Below are 17,229 nucleotides of genomic sequence, written 5' to 3'. Positions count from 1 at the left end.
GAATCCTGAGCCACCAGGTAAGAAGTCTGAGTACCCTAAGGCCATCATGTTAGAGATGTTTTGTGTGGGCATTAACATCGACAGCTGGGGCTGAGCTCTACTACCAGTTTGGCAACACAATCAAACTAATATCTTGAACACAATTTACATATCCGTTACTGATCCACTCAAATTTTTCAATATAAATAAATTACAATGTGAGTGAGTTACCTGGACATGTAGCGCACTTGAGCCTTCAGATGACTTTATCCCTGAACAACTGCTGTAACTGCAGCATCATGAGACCTGCAAATAAGAACCACTTAGCTGAGCCCAGTCAACCGACAGAGCTGCAAAATAAGCAAAATGGTTTTTGTCCTGGCCATTAAATTTTGAGGTAGTTTGTCATGCAGCAAGAGAGAGGGAGGAGAGCCACATGAGAGCCTCTCTAGGTGGGTTGCCAGGACTTCCTAGGTTGTGTCTTCAGATACCTTCCTGGTGTTTCAGATCTCCCTGTATAGTGTCTTAGTGTCTTTTAGCTACTTCTGTTCATCTTCATTCCCACCGACACCATTCTCTTCTGCATCTTGTCCTATCCCATTGCCCAGCTGATCGTTCAGCCTTCCATTTCTCTTCTTCAATCCACCCTGCACTCATCAGAAAAAATGTATATTAAATTTTCTTAAAACACAGTTTTCATCATGTTCTTTTCAAATTCAGTATTTTTGCCAATACTTGGAACAAATTGTATTAATTTCATCTCCCAGTACAGCTTAGATTTAATCTTGAATATTTTCCCATGCCCATAGGCTTTATACCTTAAAGAATCATGAAAATTATTGGCACATATTTCCAGAGATACAAAATTCCAGAATTTTATGTTACAATTTTAAAAAGCCATTTTGAAAATAAATAATTGTATATCTGAAGAACCCAAATTTATTTTGCATATTTTGATTTGCTGCCTTTGTACAAGTGACTGCAATATGTTGTACTGTTATTTAAGTATATGGAGATTCATCAAATCTTAATAGTTGTCAACCTGTAGAGTACTGGAAACCACCTGTGCTATATTGGTGCCAGATCCGTCATTTGTAGATCACTCTTTCCTAAGGCAGCAAACCACTTCCTATGCCCAAATTACTTCCTTTCTGGAGAAGATACATTGTGTCAGCATGGTTACCATGTGTGGTAATTGATAATGTCTGTGCCGCATGGCTTAGTCACTTCTACCTTTGTCCAACATAGCTATTCTACCACCTATGATTACCATGTTGCAGCACTCTAGGTTAATGGAATCATTTCCATCTTCCCTTCTAGTCACAAATGTCATTGTGGCTCAATTCCATCAGCTCCACATTCAACGAAGAGTACAGTGTTCAGTATGATCTGAACGTAGAAGACACCTTTGTGAAGAGTTTTCATATGTAGCTGCCTGCTTCATTTCCATTTAAAAAAGCAATTGGATTTTTTGACCAATGTTCCAGAATGGGTAATGGGCATCTGCTGCCTAAGACAGAGCATGATCAATATCACTCTCAATTCTTGCATGTATTCAAAGTAAATATATATATTTATAAAGAATATATACATAAAGGAATTAAAAACTAGATGATAATAACATAGATTTTTACCACCACAAAGCACTTTTTGGTTTTTATAAGGTGAAAACCTATGGCAAAATATTGAAGTGGATTTTTTAAATAAAGTCAATTCATTTTAGAAGAACCATAATTATAGAAGGAGCATACCACACATTAGTCATTTGTAGTACCTTCATCAGAAATTACCATCAACTTCTGCCTTTTTCCTCTTTTATAAACTTGTCATCATAAGTTAAAATTCTTTTCGTCTCCTCAAACAACTATGCCATCATTAATGGTTAAAGCATTAGGAAGGAAAGTTAGAACCTGTTTGGGGCACTTCTTTTTTAACCTGTTGAAATCATCTGGGTCTGTTATTACCTGATGTGAATTTTAATTTTGATAGCTTTGGACTGTTGTAATATGACCGTATTAGCCGGCAATAGAAAAGGAATAAAAATTAATATAGCAGTACCATTCTTGGCAAATGGAGATGATTTTAAAGTTATATTATTGATCTAGGTTGTAGAAGATGTAGCTAGGGTACACTGAGGAGAAATGAAGAGGAAGTTCTTTGAAAACATTTCTGTGTGCCCAGTTTTTTCAGTTGTCAGGTATTCTGTTGTTCCCTACTAGTCAGTTTGATAACGCAATTGAATTACTATCTTAAAAAGTACTTATATACCAGTTATCCTTTCAAATTTGTGATTTAACAGTCATCATTAGGCCTAGGCTTAAACATTGGCTCTAGATCAGATTTTATGTAATATATATACACTTTGTTATTACACTTTCTCAAAAATAAAAAATGTTTTATTATATTTTTTGGTATCATCTTAGTTTTGGCATCAGCTCCAAATCCATAAACTGTTACTGCAATTAGCAATAACAGAAGTGAGGCCTTTTTTTGGACATATTTGTTTTTTGCTTACAAAGAGAGAAAACAGTCACGCTTTAGAATAGACAGAATGTTCTAGACTTGCATAACCAAGCAAGTACTAACCAGATGTAAATTGAGAATAGTTTTTTCTTAGTTATAGCACCAGTTATTCACCATATATCAAATATTTTATTAACTATAAGTTAATATACTTTTTAAGAGCAGTTTTAGATTTATAAGTAAAAGAGTTGAAAGGACTGAGTGTTCCCTTATATGCCCTCTTCCCACAGCCAATTTCCCCAATTATTAACATCTTACAGTAGTGAGGTAAATTTGTTACAATTGATGAGCCAATATTGATACATTATTATTAGCTAAAGTACATAGTTTACATTAGGGTTCACTCTGTGCTGTATAACCTGGGGGTTTTGACAAATATCTAATGATAGGTATCCACATTTTATATCATACAGAATGGTTTTTGCTGCCCTAAAAATTCCCTGTGTTCCACCTATTCATCCTTCCCTTCCTCCCTTTCAACCCCTTGTAACCTATCTGTGGCTTTTAATTCTAGGAAATATATATTTTTAATTGAAGTATTGATATACCATCATATATTGATTTCAAGGATACAACACTGTGGTTCAACAGTTACCTGTATTATTAAATCCTTTTCCCCACTAGTGAAGTTACTATAATTCTAGGAAATAATTTACTGCTAACTTCAAGTAGGTTCAGTGTTCTGGTAGTACCTTTGGAGACCTAAACTTGCTTTAATGTCAGCTTAATCCATTTATAGTATATATATATATATATATATATATATATATATATATATATATATAATCCATTTTAAAGGTCTTTAGAGAATTATTTGTTATTGTATCAATCAAGATCCAGTTAAGAAAGAGAGAATAGAATACATACAGGGAATTGGTTACACAAGCACAAGAAGAGCTTAAAATGCCAGAAGGGAAGGAGAGACAGAATTTAGTCCATTTGGGCTGCTGGAACAAAAATACCAAGAACGGGGTGGCTTATAAACAAGAGAAGTTTATTTCTCACAGTTTTGGAGGCTGAGAGGTCCAAGATCAGGACTCTGGCAGATTCAGTGTCTGATTCACAGCTGTCTTTTTACTGTGTCCTCACATGCAAGAAGGGGAGAGGGGTCTCTTTTGGACCTTTTTTTTTTTTTAGTTAAAAAAATTTTTTTTTTGAGAGGGCATCTCTCATATTCATTGATCAAATGGTTGTTAACAACAATAAAATTCTGTATAGAGGACTCAATGCACAATCATTAATCAACCCCGAGCCTAATTCTCAACAGTTTCCAATCTTCTGAAGCATAACGAACAAGTTCTTACATAGTGAACAAGTTCTTACATAGTGAATAAGTTCTTACATGGTGAACAGTGCAAGGGCAGTCATATCACAGAGACTTTCGGTTTTGATCACACATCATGAACTATAAAGAATCAAGTCAGATATGATTATTCATTTGATTTTTATACTTGATTTATATGTGAATCCCACATTTCTCCCTTATTTATTTATTTATTTATTAAAATAAAATGCTGAAGTGGTAGATAGATGCAAGATAAAGGTAGAAAACATAATTTAGTGCTGTAAGAGGGCAAATGTAGATGATCAAGTCCGTGCTTATCGACTAAGTATTAATCCAAGCTAGACAAGGGCAACAAAATATCCACGGATACAGAAGATTTCTCTCAAACCAGGGGGGTGGGTGAGGTTCTAAGCCTCACCTCTGTTGATCCCCAATTTCTCACCTGCGACTGTGCCTGTCTTAGGTTGTTCCTCCCTTGAGGAATCTTACCCGTCTCTGGCTAACCAGCCATCTTGGACCTTTTTTTTAAGGACACTAATTCCATTCATGAGGGCTCTGCCCTCATGACCTAATCACCTCCCCAGCACACCACCTCTTAATACTGTTATCTTGGAGGTTAGGATTTCAACATAAGAATTTTAGGAGAACACAGATATTCAGTCCATAGCAGGCAATGGAAGATGTTTCTGGAACTCAGCAGCTGGTATCACAGGCAAAAAAGCTGGAAACACAGTGGACATGTTTGGGGGAGCAAAGCTACAAAGGAGATGCAGCAGGCATTAGGACTGAGGCTGGGGACAGGGAAGGAAGGCCCTAGCCTTTCTTCTTCCTTCCCACCTTATTTCCTGCCAGTGCCTCCCAATGGGCAAATCACAGCTGGGCGTCAGTGGTCAAGGAATCTGGTGAATACAGCCTGAAAGGGTCAGCTCCCCTGCAATACAGAGCAGAGCAAGGGAGCAGGAATGGCTATGAGAACAAAGAGGGCAGCGACTAATACAGTAATCAATCGTTTTTAGCTTTTATCATCAACTGTATTGAGGTAAAATTTACTTACAGGACATTTACCTAAAATGTACACTTTGATAATTCTTGACAAATGAATCTACCTATGTAACCACCCAGTCAAGACATAGAATGTTTAAATCACGCCACAAGTTCCCTCTTACTCCTTTGCCATGAATCCCCCACCTACCTCAGTTCCAATCTGCTTTCCGTCACTACAGAGTAGTTTTTGACTGTTCTAGAATTTCATATACATGGAATCGTATAGTATGCACCCTTGTGCCTGGATTTTTTTTTCACTCTGTATGTTTTTGAGATTCATTTATGTTGTATTTATCAGTATTTCATTTCTTTTTCTTGCTTAGTACATTATCTGAATGAATACCCCGCAATTTGTTTATCCATTTACCTCTTGATGGACATTTGGTTTATTGCCAAGTTTGAGCTATTATAAATAAAACTTGTGAACATTTTTGTACAAGGTCTTTTTGTGTGTATGTGTTTGGTGGGCATATTTTCATTTCTTGTGGGTAAATATCTAGTAGAGGAATTGCTGGGTCATATGATAAGAAACTGCTAAACTCAATAATTATTTTTAAGCTTATAAATATTATCATTACCATGAATGTGCATGAAAGGACATTGTGCATTTCCTCCAAAGAGCTACGGGCTACAGGGAGAACAATTTTTATGAGGAAAAAAACTCAAAATTTAAATACCTCTCATATATATGCTTTCCATACCTCAGTATTTTTTAATAGGTAGTAAGAAAGGGGATTAGGTAAGTGTAAGAGGAGAAAGACTGAAAAGGAAAGTAAAGCAATGCAAAATAATGATGAAAAAGACTTCTTGATAATGGCAAAATCATCCTACACAGCTGCTCTGAGATCCCAGCACTGTTATCAGCAACCTTCTGGCAAAGCTACTGTCTTAAAAGGATGCGATAGGGTCCATGTTGATCTTCTGTGTAGGAATATCTTTATTAATATAAGCAAATACACCTCTGATTTATAGTAATATAGAGGTGTGGGCTTGTTCTTTTGCTCTTAGTAGTAATGTTTCCCCAACATGTAACACTTCCCTTTGGTATGTGGGTTGAGTCATAAATTAATGTCACCTAGACGAGGGAGGCAACTGCAAAGTAGGAAGGCGTAGCTTGATAGGAATCATTACAGTTGACAGCTATGTACTCTTGAACCGAATGCCATCACATCAAACTCTGAGATATTAAATAGTTGTTGGAATTTTGGACATTTAGGTTTTCAACCTTAGACACAATAAAAATTGTGACATTTAGGTTTGCAACCTTAGAAGTTTTGTCAGTCTTTTCTAGAAATTCTGAAATGGAAATGAACAGGTGGATTGAAAACAAAGGCAAATGAGTTTAAAGACTTTCTTGGAATCTCAGAGAAATTGCTCTACACTGGTGATGTTTTAAACAAAACATGTATAAATACATTTAGCTTGTCTGGAAACAGACTTATGTACTGGGTCTTTCCATTTACTTTTGAGACAAAAATAAGTAGTTGTAGAGAACTCATGTGCATCCACTATACATTTTCTATCATGTATTATTTAATCTCAAGCTAGGAGAGAGAATGGATGTCTATTTTACATGATGCCGTAACGTACATTAGTGAGTTCAACCCACTTAATCTTAAAATAACAGTATCAGGTGAGGGATGTAGAATACAGTATTATGTGAAAACAGTTGGCAGGGAGACTCCTTCTTTCATTAATAACTGACTAGAAATGGTATATTTCAGACCCTAAATCCAACTGAAACCCAAAAACCATAAATGGAGAGATGGAGAGGATGGGGTGGGTAATTTGTAAACATATTTTTCAAACTAAAGAAAGAATCACTATGTTTTTGCTGAATTACATGTTGTCATGGACATGGCAGTATGCAGTAATGACGCTTCCATCTATACAGCTGTATGACAACACAGCTTCTCTCTCCCTCACCCCCCTAAGTGAGGGTTGAAAATAATAGGTTTGTGTGGAGTTTGGTAAGAAAATTAGAATAATTTAAAGTCATTTTAGTTTCAATCTAAGAAAGAAGAGAGGCTTGGGGGGGGGAAGAAGAGCAACCAAAATGTACAAGAAAATACATGTTACATAATAAAGTATATGTATTATGCAAAGATTAAACAGGGTGCTTTGGTGTGCTGGAAAATTAATGCCTTTGGTGTGCTGGAAAATTAATGAAAAGACCTGGATTTAGTCCTTGTTGCATCACTTGTGTGTGACCTTGAGCAAAGTTACAATTTCTCGCTGACTGCCCTCATCTATAAAATGGAGTCATGGTAATGTCTTATACCTTGAGGCGCTATTGTAAGGATTGTAAATTATAAAGCCGTATAAAAACAAGGCTTCTAGACATATTGCCCTGTGGAACCTTCAGAGGCTGATGACAGTGAAGGACAAAGATCTGAAGGCTTTAGAGGGTAACAACCTGGGTTCTAATTCCCAGGTCCTGGCTGGTAGATTTGACAGTTTGAAGCAAGGACATAATCTGTTACATTTTTCTGAGAAACGTGTAAAACACCACTTCGTCACAGAATTAAATGGGAGAATGTACCCAAAGGAACCTACCACTTGGTAGTGTTTGATGCCCCGACTCCCACCCTCACCCCACTGCTTATTAGTGTCAACAGCAAAAGGAATTCACACTGTGGTGCCTTCCAACAGATCCAAGGAAGCTAAAGCAAGGCAGGAACCGCTAAGGAAAACTGAGGTAAATCCAATCCGAGTGGAAAGCAACAGCTACACTTGGAGACGTCTTAGTCGGCCCGGAGCTGCTTGAAGCCATGCTATCCATACAATAAACACGTTCAGAGTTGGAGAGCGGGCGAAGCGCGCGTGTCCTTTCGACTCTGTGGACTCGACGGGAGGGACCCTGAAATTCTTCTTTAGAGCCGGTTGCTATGGTGACAGTCTCTAGGCAGCGTGGGCTAAGCCTCCGTAGGGCTAGAGGGTGGGCCGCCGCGGGACCCTGCGCGCGCGCCCGCCACCAACTTTCCCTCCAGATCCGACCGGGGAGGCGCGCTCCGCCCCGCCCCCGCCCCGCCCCCGGGCCGCGCACGTCCTCGCTCGGCGGCGCGCACGCCTGCGGGAGCCCTCTCCAGGCAGCCTGGTGCTGATCGCTCGTGCCGGTGCGGCGGTTCACCGCCCTTGCGGGAGCCCGGAGCTCAAGAGCAGCCCCCTCCCCTTGCCGGGCTTCCCCCCACCCACTTCCCGGTCGGCCCCGGGGCACGAGCCACGATGGCCGTCTGCAGCCCTGAGGAGAAAACTTACCGGCGCTTCCTGGAGCTCTTCCTGGGCGAGTTTCGCGGACCCTGCGGTGGCGGCGAGCCGGAGCCGGAGCCGGAGCCTGAGCCCGAGCCCGAGTCGGAGCCCGAGCCGGATCCCGAGCCCGAGCTGGGAGTCGCCGAAGCGGCCGAGGCTGCAGCCGAGAACCCCGGGGAGGAGGCGGCCGCGGGAGCCGCGACGGAGGAGGAGGAGCAAGAGCAGGAGCGAGACCCCGAGCCCGAGGAGGAAGAGGCGGAGGAAGACGCGGCGGCGGCGGAGGGCGAGGGGGAGGCGGCGAAAGCCCGGGGGCAGCCGGCCGTGCTGCCGCCGCTGCCGCCGCAGCCCCAGCTGCCGCCTCTGCCGCCGCTCCCGCGGCCGCTGTCGGAGCGTATCACCCGCGAGGAGGCGGAGGGCGAGAGCCTGGACCTGTGCCTGCAGCAGCTCTACAAATAGTTAAGTAGCGGGGCTCGGCCGGGGTGGGCCCGCTGTCCCCGCCGCGGCCCCCGCGGACCCGACCACTCTTTCCCGCTCTTCCACCCGCACCCGCGCGCCCCGCTGCTCGTACTCGGCGGTGGCCGGCGAGCTGCCCCGCCCGCCGGGCGCCGCGCCTCCTCGCCGACCCCGGCCCCGGCCCCTTCTCGCTCGGCCTCGGCCGCCCACTTCTTGCTCCGCTTCACGCACCCTTTCCCCTTCGTGCCTCAGAAGGTCCCCCTCCAGGCTGACAGCTCCCCCCTCTTCCTCTGGGAGGTTTCCTCCCACTGGGTCTGTCTGTCCTCCATCTGAGCCCCTTGTTTGGTGGCGGAGAGACGCGACTCCTTCCTAGGCTGAGCTGCGAGGTGCCTTCTTCTGCGTGACCGCAGCAGTGGTGATAATAACGGCCCCGTGTCCACAAGGGGGGAGGCTGGAGTAGCTTGTCCGTCAGGCGCTCAGCGTTGAAAGTGAAGAGCTCTTTAGATGGCTTAATACACGGAAATCTGGGGTCTTAAAGATATTGATAGTTCACAATCGAGGCAGGTGGGGAGGAATTGGGAGGGAATGGGAAGCAAAATTTTACAAGCGAGCCTTCAGGTGAAAGAGTGGCAATTCGTTAAAGTGGCGAAGTCAGACTGGTTTGATAAATTGCAATTAGGCGCAGTATTTTCAGTCCTTTAAGTAGATGGGGTAGGGGAGAGAAAGCAGATGGTTTAGTTTACCTACACAGATGAAAGTCTGAAATAGAAAGGTGAAGGCTTTGTTTACCTTTGATGCCAGTTTTGCTTTTTATGGGCTTGAAGTAGAAACGGTTTATAATTGCGTTTCATTCTAAATGAAATTGTTCTGAAATAATGACAGATGAGAGTACGAACACGTCTGAAAACAGTGATAAACCTGGAAGTCTTTTGCCATTCTGCGGATAGTTGTGATGAAAGGTGTTTCTCTGGCCCCCCAAAAAGTTTACTGCTACAAGATTCACTGCAGTTAAGTTCAAACTTGCTTCTTGAATTTTCTCAAAAGCCTAAGAAGGGCCTGGAAAATAAACTTCATCTAAACCAGCCGACAGACACCCCCTCAAAACATTCTTCCTGATAGAATGTTTCCCTAGCTTGTGGCTAGGAAAAAGGCATTTAACATATCTCCTGCAGAAGTGGATTGTGTTGATGTCCCACACTTTATAAACTTTTTAAAATCTAATTTTGAAATACTATCCGCTTACGTGTAATAATGCTTTTGGGAAATGTAAAAAATGGCATGTAATACCACCACCCAGAGATAAACAGTATTGACATCTTAAGAGTATTTCTTCTTCCTAGTGTTTGTAAACTATCATAGGAAAAGGGTTAGGTCATTTTTAAACTCGATTTATAAAGACACTTAAAACTTTCTGCTTAAAATAGAATGGAAATGTTTACCGAAGTGGAAGAATTTATCTCAGCATCCGACTAATTCTGTTTTGACAATTCTGATCTTTACAAATGCACTTACAGAATTAAAGAAACCCACATTTAAACATTAGTGAAGGCCCATTTTAAAAAGTCATTAATTTAGACCCACCATGAACATTTGCCATTCAAGCTTTTTTAAAAAATGGAAGCTATATAACGATGATAGTAAGTAGATGTGTGCTTTTCCAATTGGAAAGGAATCAGTTTTAATTTCAATACCCATATAAACTAGAAAAAGTATTCAAATGATAAAGTGGCCAGTTGAGAACAGAAGTTTGCATTTGAAGTAAAACTAGCAAAATTAAAGTTGAAAAATATTATTTCACCTTAAATCAGAGATTTCATCATTTATACTGTGTTCTGTGCAATAGCTATTAATGTATTTTTATTCAGATATAAAATGGCAGGCTTATTTATGTAAAGTATCTTTAACAGGTTAGGAAAACCAAAAAACCAAAACAAAACAAAAAAACCCTTGGAGTAAAAAACAAAAATACTTTTAACACTTTTAGTTATTTGGTTATTTATAAAGAAAATCATATCACGTGTCACAAGAATCAATACTGGAAGACACTGTAGAGATAGATAATTTTTCTGTCCAAGCTCTTTATTTTACAGAGTTCATTTTGGTAAACTCAGTTCAGGAACTAGCTTGAGATAACCAGTTACTTAGGTAAGTAAAGGATCAAATGGACAAAAGTAATCCTTTTATAGTTATATAACAAAATATAATTATAATTAGTAACTTAATAGTTTTTGAAAGCAGTATTTGGGGTAAGTTTTTGCTTTTAGACTTAAAAATGGGAGATACGTAAGCTCCTTCCCTACTACATAAAAACATGTAACATTTTGAAAGAAAAATAATAATTAAAAAATGGCAAAAATCACCTTGAATGAGAAAGACCTCTGTTGTAGGCTATAAATACTTTTTAAAGGATCATATAAACAATTTTGTTTTAGTTATTAAACCTTAAGAATCAATAATAGGTCTTGTGATACTTTAGAATTGTTTTTACTAAATTAGTCTCTTGTCAATAAAAAGTTGCAATAATTTGGAATCTTTAGTATAAAAATCTGTGTTTTACTCCTTTATCTAAACTTGAATGTCCCCCAAGAGATTAAATATTTTCTAATGACGTATTAGGATTTCTGAGGTTCATGAGAGAATCTCTTTAGAAAGATGGAGGTGAGATATTTTAAAGCTTTGAAATAATTGGCAGATAAAAAATTTATAACCCATCTTAACAGCACATGTGAATACGAGTCTACTTGGATAGGTTGCATGGGTCAATATTGTGTTGTATTTCTCTCTGCTATACTGGGGATGCATCTTTTTTAATCCAGAAGAAACACATATTCTGAAGTCTTTACTAGAGCTATATGTCACGAAATTTTTAGAGCAGTTTTTCCCTAAGTCTATCATTTAATTTGGGTTAAACTTTTCAAGGGGATACAGATATTCCAGTAGTCTGGCAAAGTTAAGTGGTTTTACATGGCTTACAGTAGTAATGAGGGTGGGCATTTAAAAAATACCTTAGAAAAGAAAAACATTGATATAGACAGTAATAATTCAGTTTTATTGAATTATGTATATCATTGATGACTTTAAGATAAGTGAGAAACCGTTAAACTGTGTCTCACTTGTACATATATAAATGGAAAAATACATGGATGTAAGTTATATGTCACTCACTTAAAACTACACCTTTTTTATTAAAAAGATATGTGTTCAGTATAAAAGGAGAAAATTCATATTAGCAAAAAGAAGAAAATACCAACCACTCAGTGTTAACCATACTTTTGAGGTTTTTCTCCTGCCTCTCAGGCTGCCACTTCTCTGTCCCTTTTAACACATTGCCTATCCTTTCATATTGATGTTTGGTCCTTGACTTTTTCCAGTTTGGATGATTTATTGTCTGTAGTGGATATCAATATCTCCTGTGACTTTGGTTACTGTAGTTATATTAGTGGCTCCCAACTCTTATCTCATCCCTGCTTTGACTGCTGATGGAATGGCTCTACCTAGATATCTAAAATGCTTCTTAAACTGCCCAAAACTGAATTCAATGCTCCAACTGCCTCTGGGTCTCCTGTAACAAACAAAACTAAGATCGGATGCTCCTTCCTGTGGGTCCATCCCTGATCTCCTCCTCACCCGTCACATCCAGTCAATTTGCATTGTAAATATCTCATAAATACATCTTTCTCCATTCCGACTGTCACTGTCATCTCTTGCCAGTCTTATCTTCAATATATTCTCCCTGGTCTAGCCAACTTGGTTTTTCTAGAATCTGGATTATGTTGATAGTGTATCACCCATTGCTTAAACATATTTACTCCTTACCCAGAGGTAGCCAAACTGCAAGGTTAAAGGCACAGTATTCCATTCCGCCATCTCTGCTCAAGACTTCTGACCCCAGTTGCAAGGAGGTAGGGTCCAATTACAGAGTTTGAGGGAAGAGTCCACATAAAACCCCCCTCCCTTCTGATACCAGTAATAAATTTGGGAGTTTCTCAAAACCATCCCCAAATTTGATAATTCACTAGAGAGACTTACAGAACTCACTCAAATCTATTATACTAACAGATACGGTGGTTCATTATTGGGAAAATATACCACTTGGAACCAGCCAAAGGAAGCGATTGATGGGGCTCAGTCTAGGAGGGTTTCAAATGTGAAGCTTCCATTGTCCTCAGAGATGTGTTACCCACTCAGAATGCATGTGTGGCAGTATACATGGAGTATTGTCAGCCCAAGAAGCTCACCTGAGCTTTGGTGTCCAGAGTTTTTAGTGGGATTTACTGATTTGTTGAATTTAGTTTCCAGTCCCCCTCCCCAGATGTCAGGCTGATTACCATGTGTTCTTAGGGCCCTACTATGAATAACACAGATATTTGTATAAGTCCAGAAATTAGAAGGGTTTAGAGATTACCTCCCAGGACCTGGGGATAAAGGCCAGACCTCTCTTTGGGCAAGGCCAGATTCTTTACTACACCTTCTTCGCCTATCTTTCCATTGCCTTCCAAATAAAATGCAAACATGGCTTTGTAATCTTATCTCATCATACTTACCTCTGCATCACTGTCTACCCATTCCATTCCACCTCTACACCTCTAGAAACTGCACTCTAGCTATATTAGACTACTAATATATTAGTTTAAATATGCTGTTTGTTATTGTAATGCTGTGTATGTAATATGTTATTCATTCTGCTTGGAACACCATGTTCTCTTACTCTGTCTCACCCAGTCCAATATCTTACCCATTCTTTAGGTCTCCATTCAACATTACTTCCTTTGTTCACCATCCCCACACTCAGTGAGTTAGATTTCTCTTCTGTGTGCCCTTCCAGAACGTCTAATGCTATTCCTCTTGTAGCACTTGCTTAATTCATAATTTTTTTGTCAACAAATACTTCTATCTTTTACTAAACCAGTGGTCTTCAAAGTGCCTTGTACCCAAAATAATCTATTGGGGTGAAGGAATAAAATATTAAAATCTATTTACTTGTATACAAAATGTGGAATTAAGTGCTATTAATATATGATGTATTGATTGAGATTAGCAGCTTGTTCTGTATGACGATTGATTTCATGCCAGGTATGGTAAGTGAGGTATCTGACAAAGTGCAAGTTTCGTGCTCTAGATGAGTTGACAATGGTACCCTCCCTCCAATTTTCAGAACTTTAGAAAGTATAGCAGTTTACCCATGTTACTACATGGATTTATTAACTCTATTTCCTGGTTTTAACAAAGTAAACCCTCACAAAATGGACAGTTGGCTCTAAAAATTCCTGCTAGAAAATCATAGGTTGAACATATTTGTAATGCAAGCATAAGAAACAACAGAACTTAAGTGCCTATACTTCTCCCATCCTTAGGTACATTAGATTTGTTTTTAAAGATGTCTGTGATCAATTTTATCAACCATATCTGATGAGAGATCAGCAAAAATGGAATTATTAAACAGATTATGTGAAATATAGCTTAGTCAAAGTGCTGAAATATTACTGGTGAAAGTTGTGTGCATATACGCATGCATGCATGCAGGGTTGTATATATAATTTATATATGTGTACATATATATATATACACACACAAAAATATATGTAGTATGCGAGAGGGAGAGAAAAGTATACATACACTGGGAGTTCATGATGCTTCAGATTTTTCGGTAGGGTGTTGAGCAAGTGTTTGGAGGCAATTGCATTAGATCATTTGCTACATTTTTGCCATTGTATTTCTACATCAGGCACATTTACAACACACAAGTGTTTGCTGATCCAACTAATGAGCTAAGAGATTTAAAAAAAAGATATCACCCTTATTATTTTAAACTGCTTTAAAAAAACTGTAGATTTTTATATTTCCACATTTTAAAACTTTTCATTATAGAAAATGTATAGTATATAAAAGATGAAATAGTGTACTTGTCACCCAGCTTGAGCACTGATCAGTTTTTGATCAGTTTGTAGCCAATCATCTATACTTCCCCACATTTTACCCTACCTCCCATCATAGTCTATGAAATTTTTTAAATGAATACTCAGTAATTTAGTCCAAATTCTATTGGATGTTTTAGGTGGTACCAATTTTTGGTGACCTTAAGAATACTGTGATAGTCATCCTTTTCTTAGTGTATTTCTAGTGTCAGGACTATGTTAAAAGATATTCACAAATTTAAGGCTTTTGATACATACTTTTTAAATGTGTTCTAGCAATGGTTTACCTCTAAGCAGGTATATATAAAAAGAGATTATTGGTATTATGAAATAATTTAAACATTTGGAAAATAACAGAATAATAAAGCAGTGTCTAGTTGCAACAGATTATCGTATTTGCTGAAGATTATGCTAAGGAAATAAAACATTTCAGATGGAGTTGAAGACTTTGTTGTCACTCTTCTCTCTGAACCTGTTCCCTTTTCTTTCTTCCCAGAGGTAAGCTGGGAATTCTGGGAATGTATCCTTCTGGCCTATATTTTTATGTTTCTAGTACACTTGAAATTGTATGGTCAATATAATATAGGGTAGGCTTTTTATTTATTTTTGGTTTCATAACTGGTTATTTTGTGACTAACCTTTTAAAAAGAGATAATTCATGTTGATACATACAGATCTAGATTTTTAAATTTTGGCTACTACGTAGCATTCCATTGTATGATTGTACTATGATTTATTTAACCAATCTCCTATTGATAGACATTTGGGTTGTTTCTGATTTTTGCATATTACGCACTGTATTAGTTAATACTAGCTGCTCTAATGGCCAAATCCTAAAATCTCAGAAGCTTAACATATGTTAGTTTATTTCTTGCTCAGAGTACCTTCAAATGGAGAAGGGCTGTGTTCTATGGAGTAATTAAGAGGCCCAGGCTAATAGATGGCCTGTCAACTTCAGTCTGTGGTTTCCAAAGTTGTTTTAGGCATTAATATCCATCCAGCAAACATACGAGTGGAGAATGGTGTTGGAAGTTTTTGGAGGCCAGTCCTTAGAAGTGCCATATAAAATCCTGTTCATTTTTCACTGACTAGAATTCAAGTCATGTGGCACCACCCAAGACCCACATTTCCCAGCAAACAAAACTGGGAAATGTAGTTGCTGGCTTGGCAGTTAATTTAAGAAACAACTCCACTCTAGAAAAGTAACACAGAACCTTGGTGGAGAGCTGACATTCTCTGTTTTATAAGTACTTCTACAGTCTGGATATCTCTTGTTATGCATATATTCATATATTTCTTGGGTGTATGAAGTGGGATTACCTGAAAGTGGAATTGTCAGATTGAAGTTATGAACACTATTTATGTTGTTAGATATTACCAATTACTTTGTCCAAAAGCATTGTATGAGAGGTCTAGTTTCTTCATGTCCTCACTAATATTTGAATTTCTGTACCACTCATCTTGTATTTTTACACAGCTGTGTGCCACTAATGCCAATGAACCATGTTGGAAAAAGGAGAATACTTAGAGCTGACTGTGACTGTGATTTAGGGCGTTTTGGAAGAGGACACTTGTTTGACAGTCTGTATCAGCATTGTCCAATAGGAAAATAATTGAGCCACATATATAATTTAAAAGTTTCTATTAATAACCACATTGTAAAAATTGAAGAGACACTTGAATTTAGTTTCCATCTTTTATTTAACCCAATGTCCAAATAATATCTCCAAGTGTAATACCATTTAAACATGTAATCAGTATTACATTATTACTAATGAGATATTTACATTTTTTATACAAAGTTTTCAAAGTCCTGTGTATATTTTCCACTTCTAGCACATCTCAATTTGGAATATCACATTTCAAATATTTAGTAGCCACATGGGACTACTGGCAATCATATCGAATACCACAGACTTAGAGTTATCAACTAAAACTTTAATTCTATAACATGTATGTGACATTTAATTTCAAAGTCATATTTAAATGAGTCATTCTAATCACCAAGTATATCTTTGGCCTTTAGAGGAATAGCACGCTGAATTTATTTTTCCTAGATTTTGTTCTATGATTAGAGAATAATATGATTTTAGATTTAGATTATTGAATTGTTAATTTCTCCTCACACAGTTTACGGGGTAGTAGTTTTCTTTGTTGTGCAACATGTTACCAAAACTTGGTGGCTTAAAACACCACCTATTTATTATCTTACAGTTCTGTAGGTCAGAAGTCCAGGAATGTCCAGCTGGGTGTTCTGCTTAAAGGTCTCAAGTCAAGGCTTAAGTCAAAGTGTTAGCCAGGCTGGTCTCTTGATGAAGGCTCAGGGGAGGACTCCACTTCCCAAGCCTATTCAGGTTGTTAACAGAATGTAGATCCTTTTATAAATCTGATGTCCATACTTCCTTGCTGGCTATCAGGTAGGGGCTGATTATTACTCCTAGAAGTCACTCATGTTCCTTCTCACATAGCCCTCTCAATTTTCAAACCAGCAATGGCATGTCAAGTACTTCTGCTTCAAATATCTCTGGCTTCTGCTTCCAACCAGAGAAAGCTCTCTGCTTTTCAGAGCTCATGTAATTAGATCAGGTCCAGCCCCACTGAGATAATCTCGCTATCTTAAAATCAACTGGCTGTAAACAAAATTACAGGAGTGATTATCTTGTTAGTATTCACAGATTTTGGTGATTAGAGTAGGGCGTCTTTGGGAGACCATTTTAGTAATTCTTTGTACCACAGTAGAGAAGCAAGATGCATTTAGAGGTCTTTTAATTTCACTTCTAA

At 38.7% G+C, this 17,229-nt stretch overlaps 1 protein-coding gene across 1 annotated transcript in view; it reads left to right on the top strand.

Moving 5' to 3' along the window:
* The first annotated feature begins 7,867 nt into the window (after positions 1-7,867).
* The window catches only part of PPM1E (protein phosphatase, Mg2+/Mn2+ dependent 1E), a 212,876-nt gene continuing 203,514 nt past the window's right edge, over positions 7,868-17,229 (top strand). The window contains exon 1 of the mRNA XM_036879659.2: positions 7,868-8,535. Within this exon, the coding sequence (XP_036735554.2) occupies positions 8,057-8,535 (479 nt within the window). The 5' untranslated portion in view covers positions 7,868-8,056. The remainder of the gene's footprint in view (positions 8,536-17,229) is intronic.

Source organism: Manis pentadactyla, chromosome 4, assembly GCF_030020395.1.
Source record: "Manis pentadactyla isolate mManPen7 chromosome 4, mManPen7.hap1, whole genome shotgun sequence".
Lineage (NCBI taxonomy): Eukaryota > Metazoa > Chordata > Mammalia > Pholidota > Manidae > Manis > Manis pentadactyla.
The sequence above is the reverse complement of the archived record's forward strand: the minus strand, read 5'-3'. Positions and strand labels throughout refer to the sequence as shown.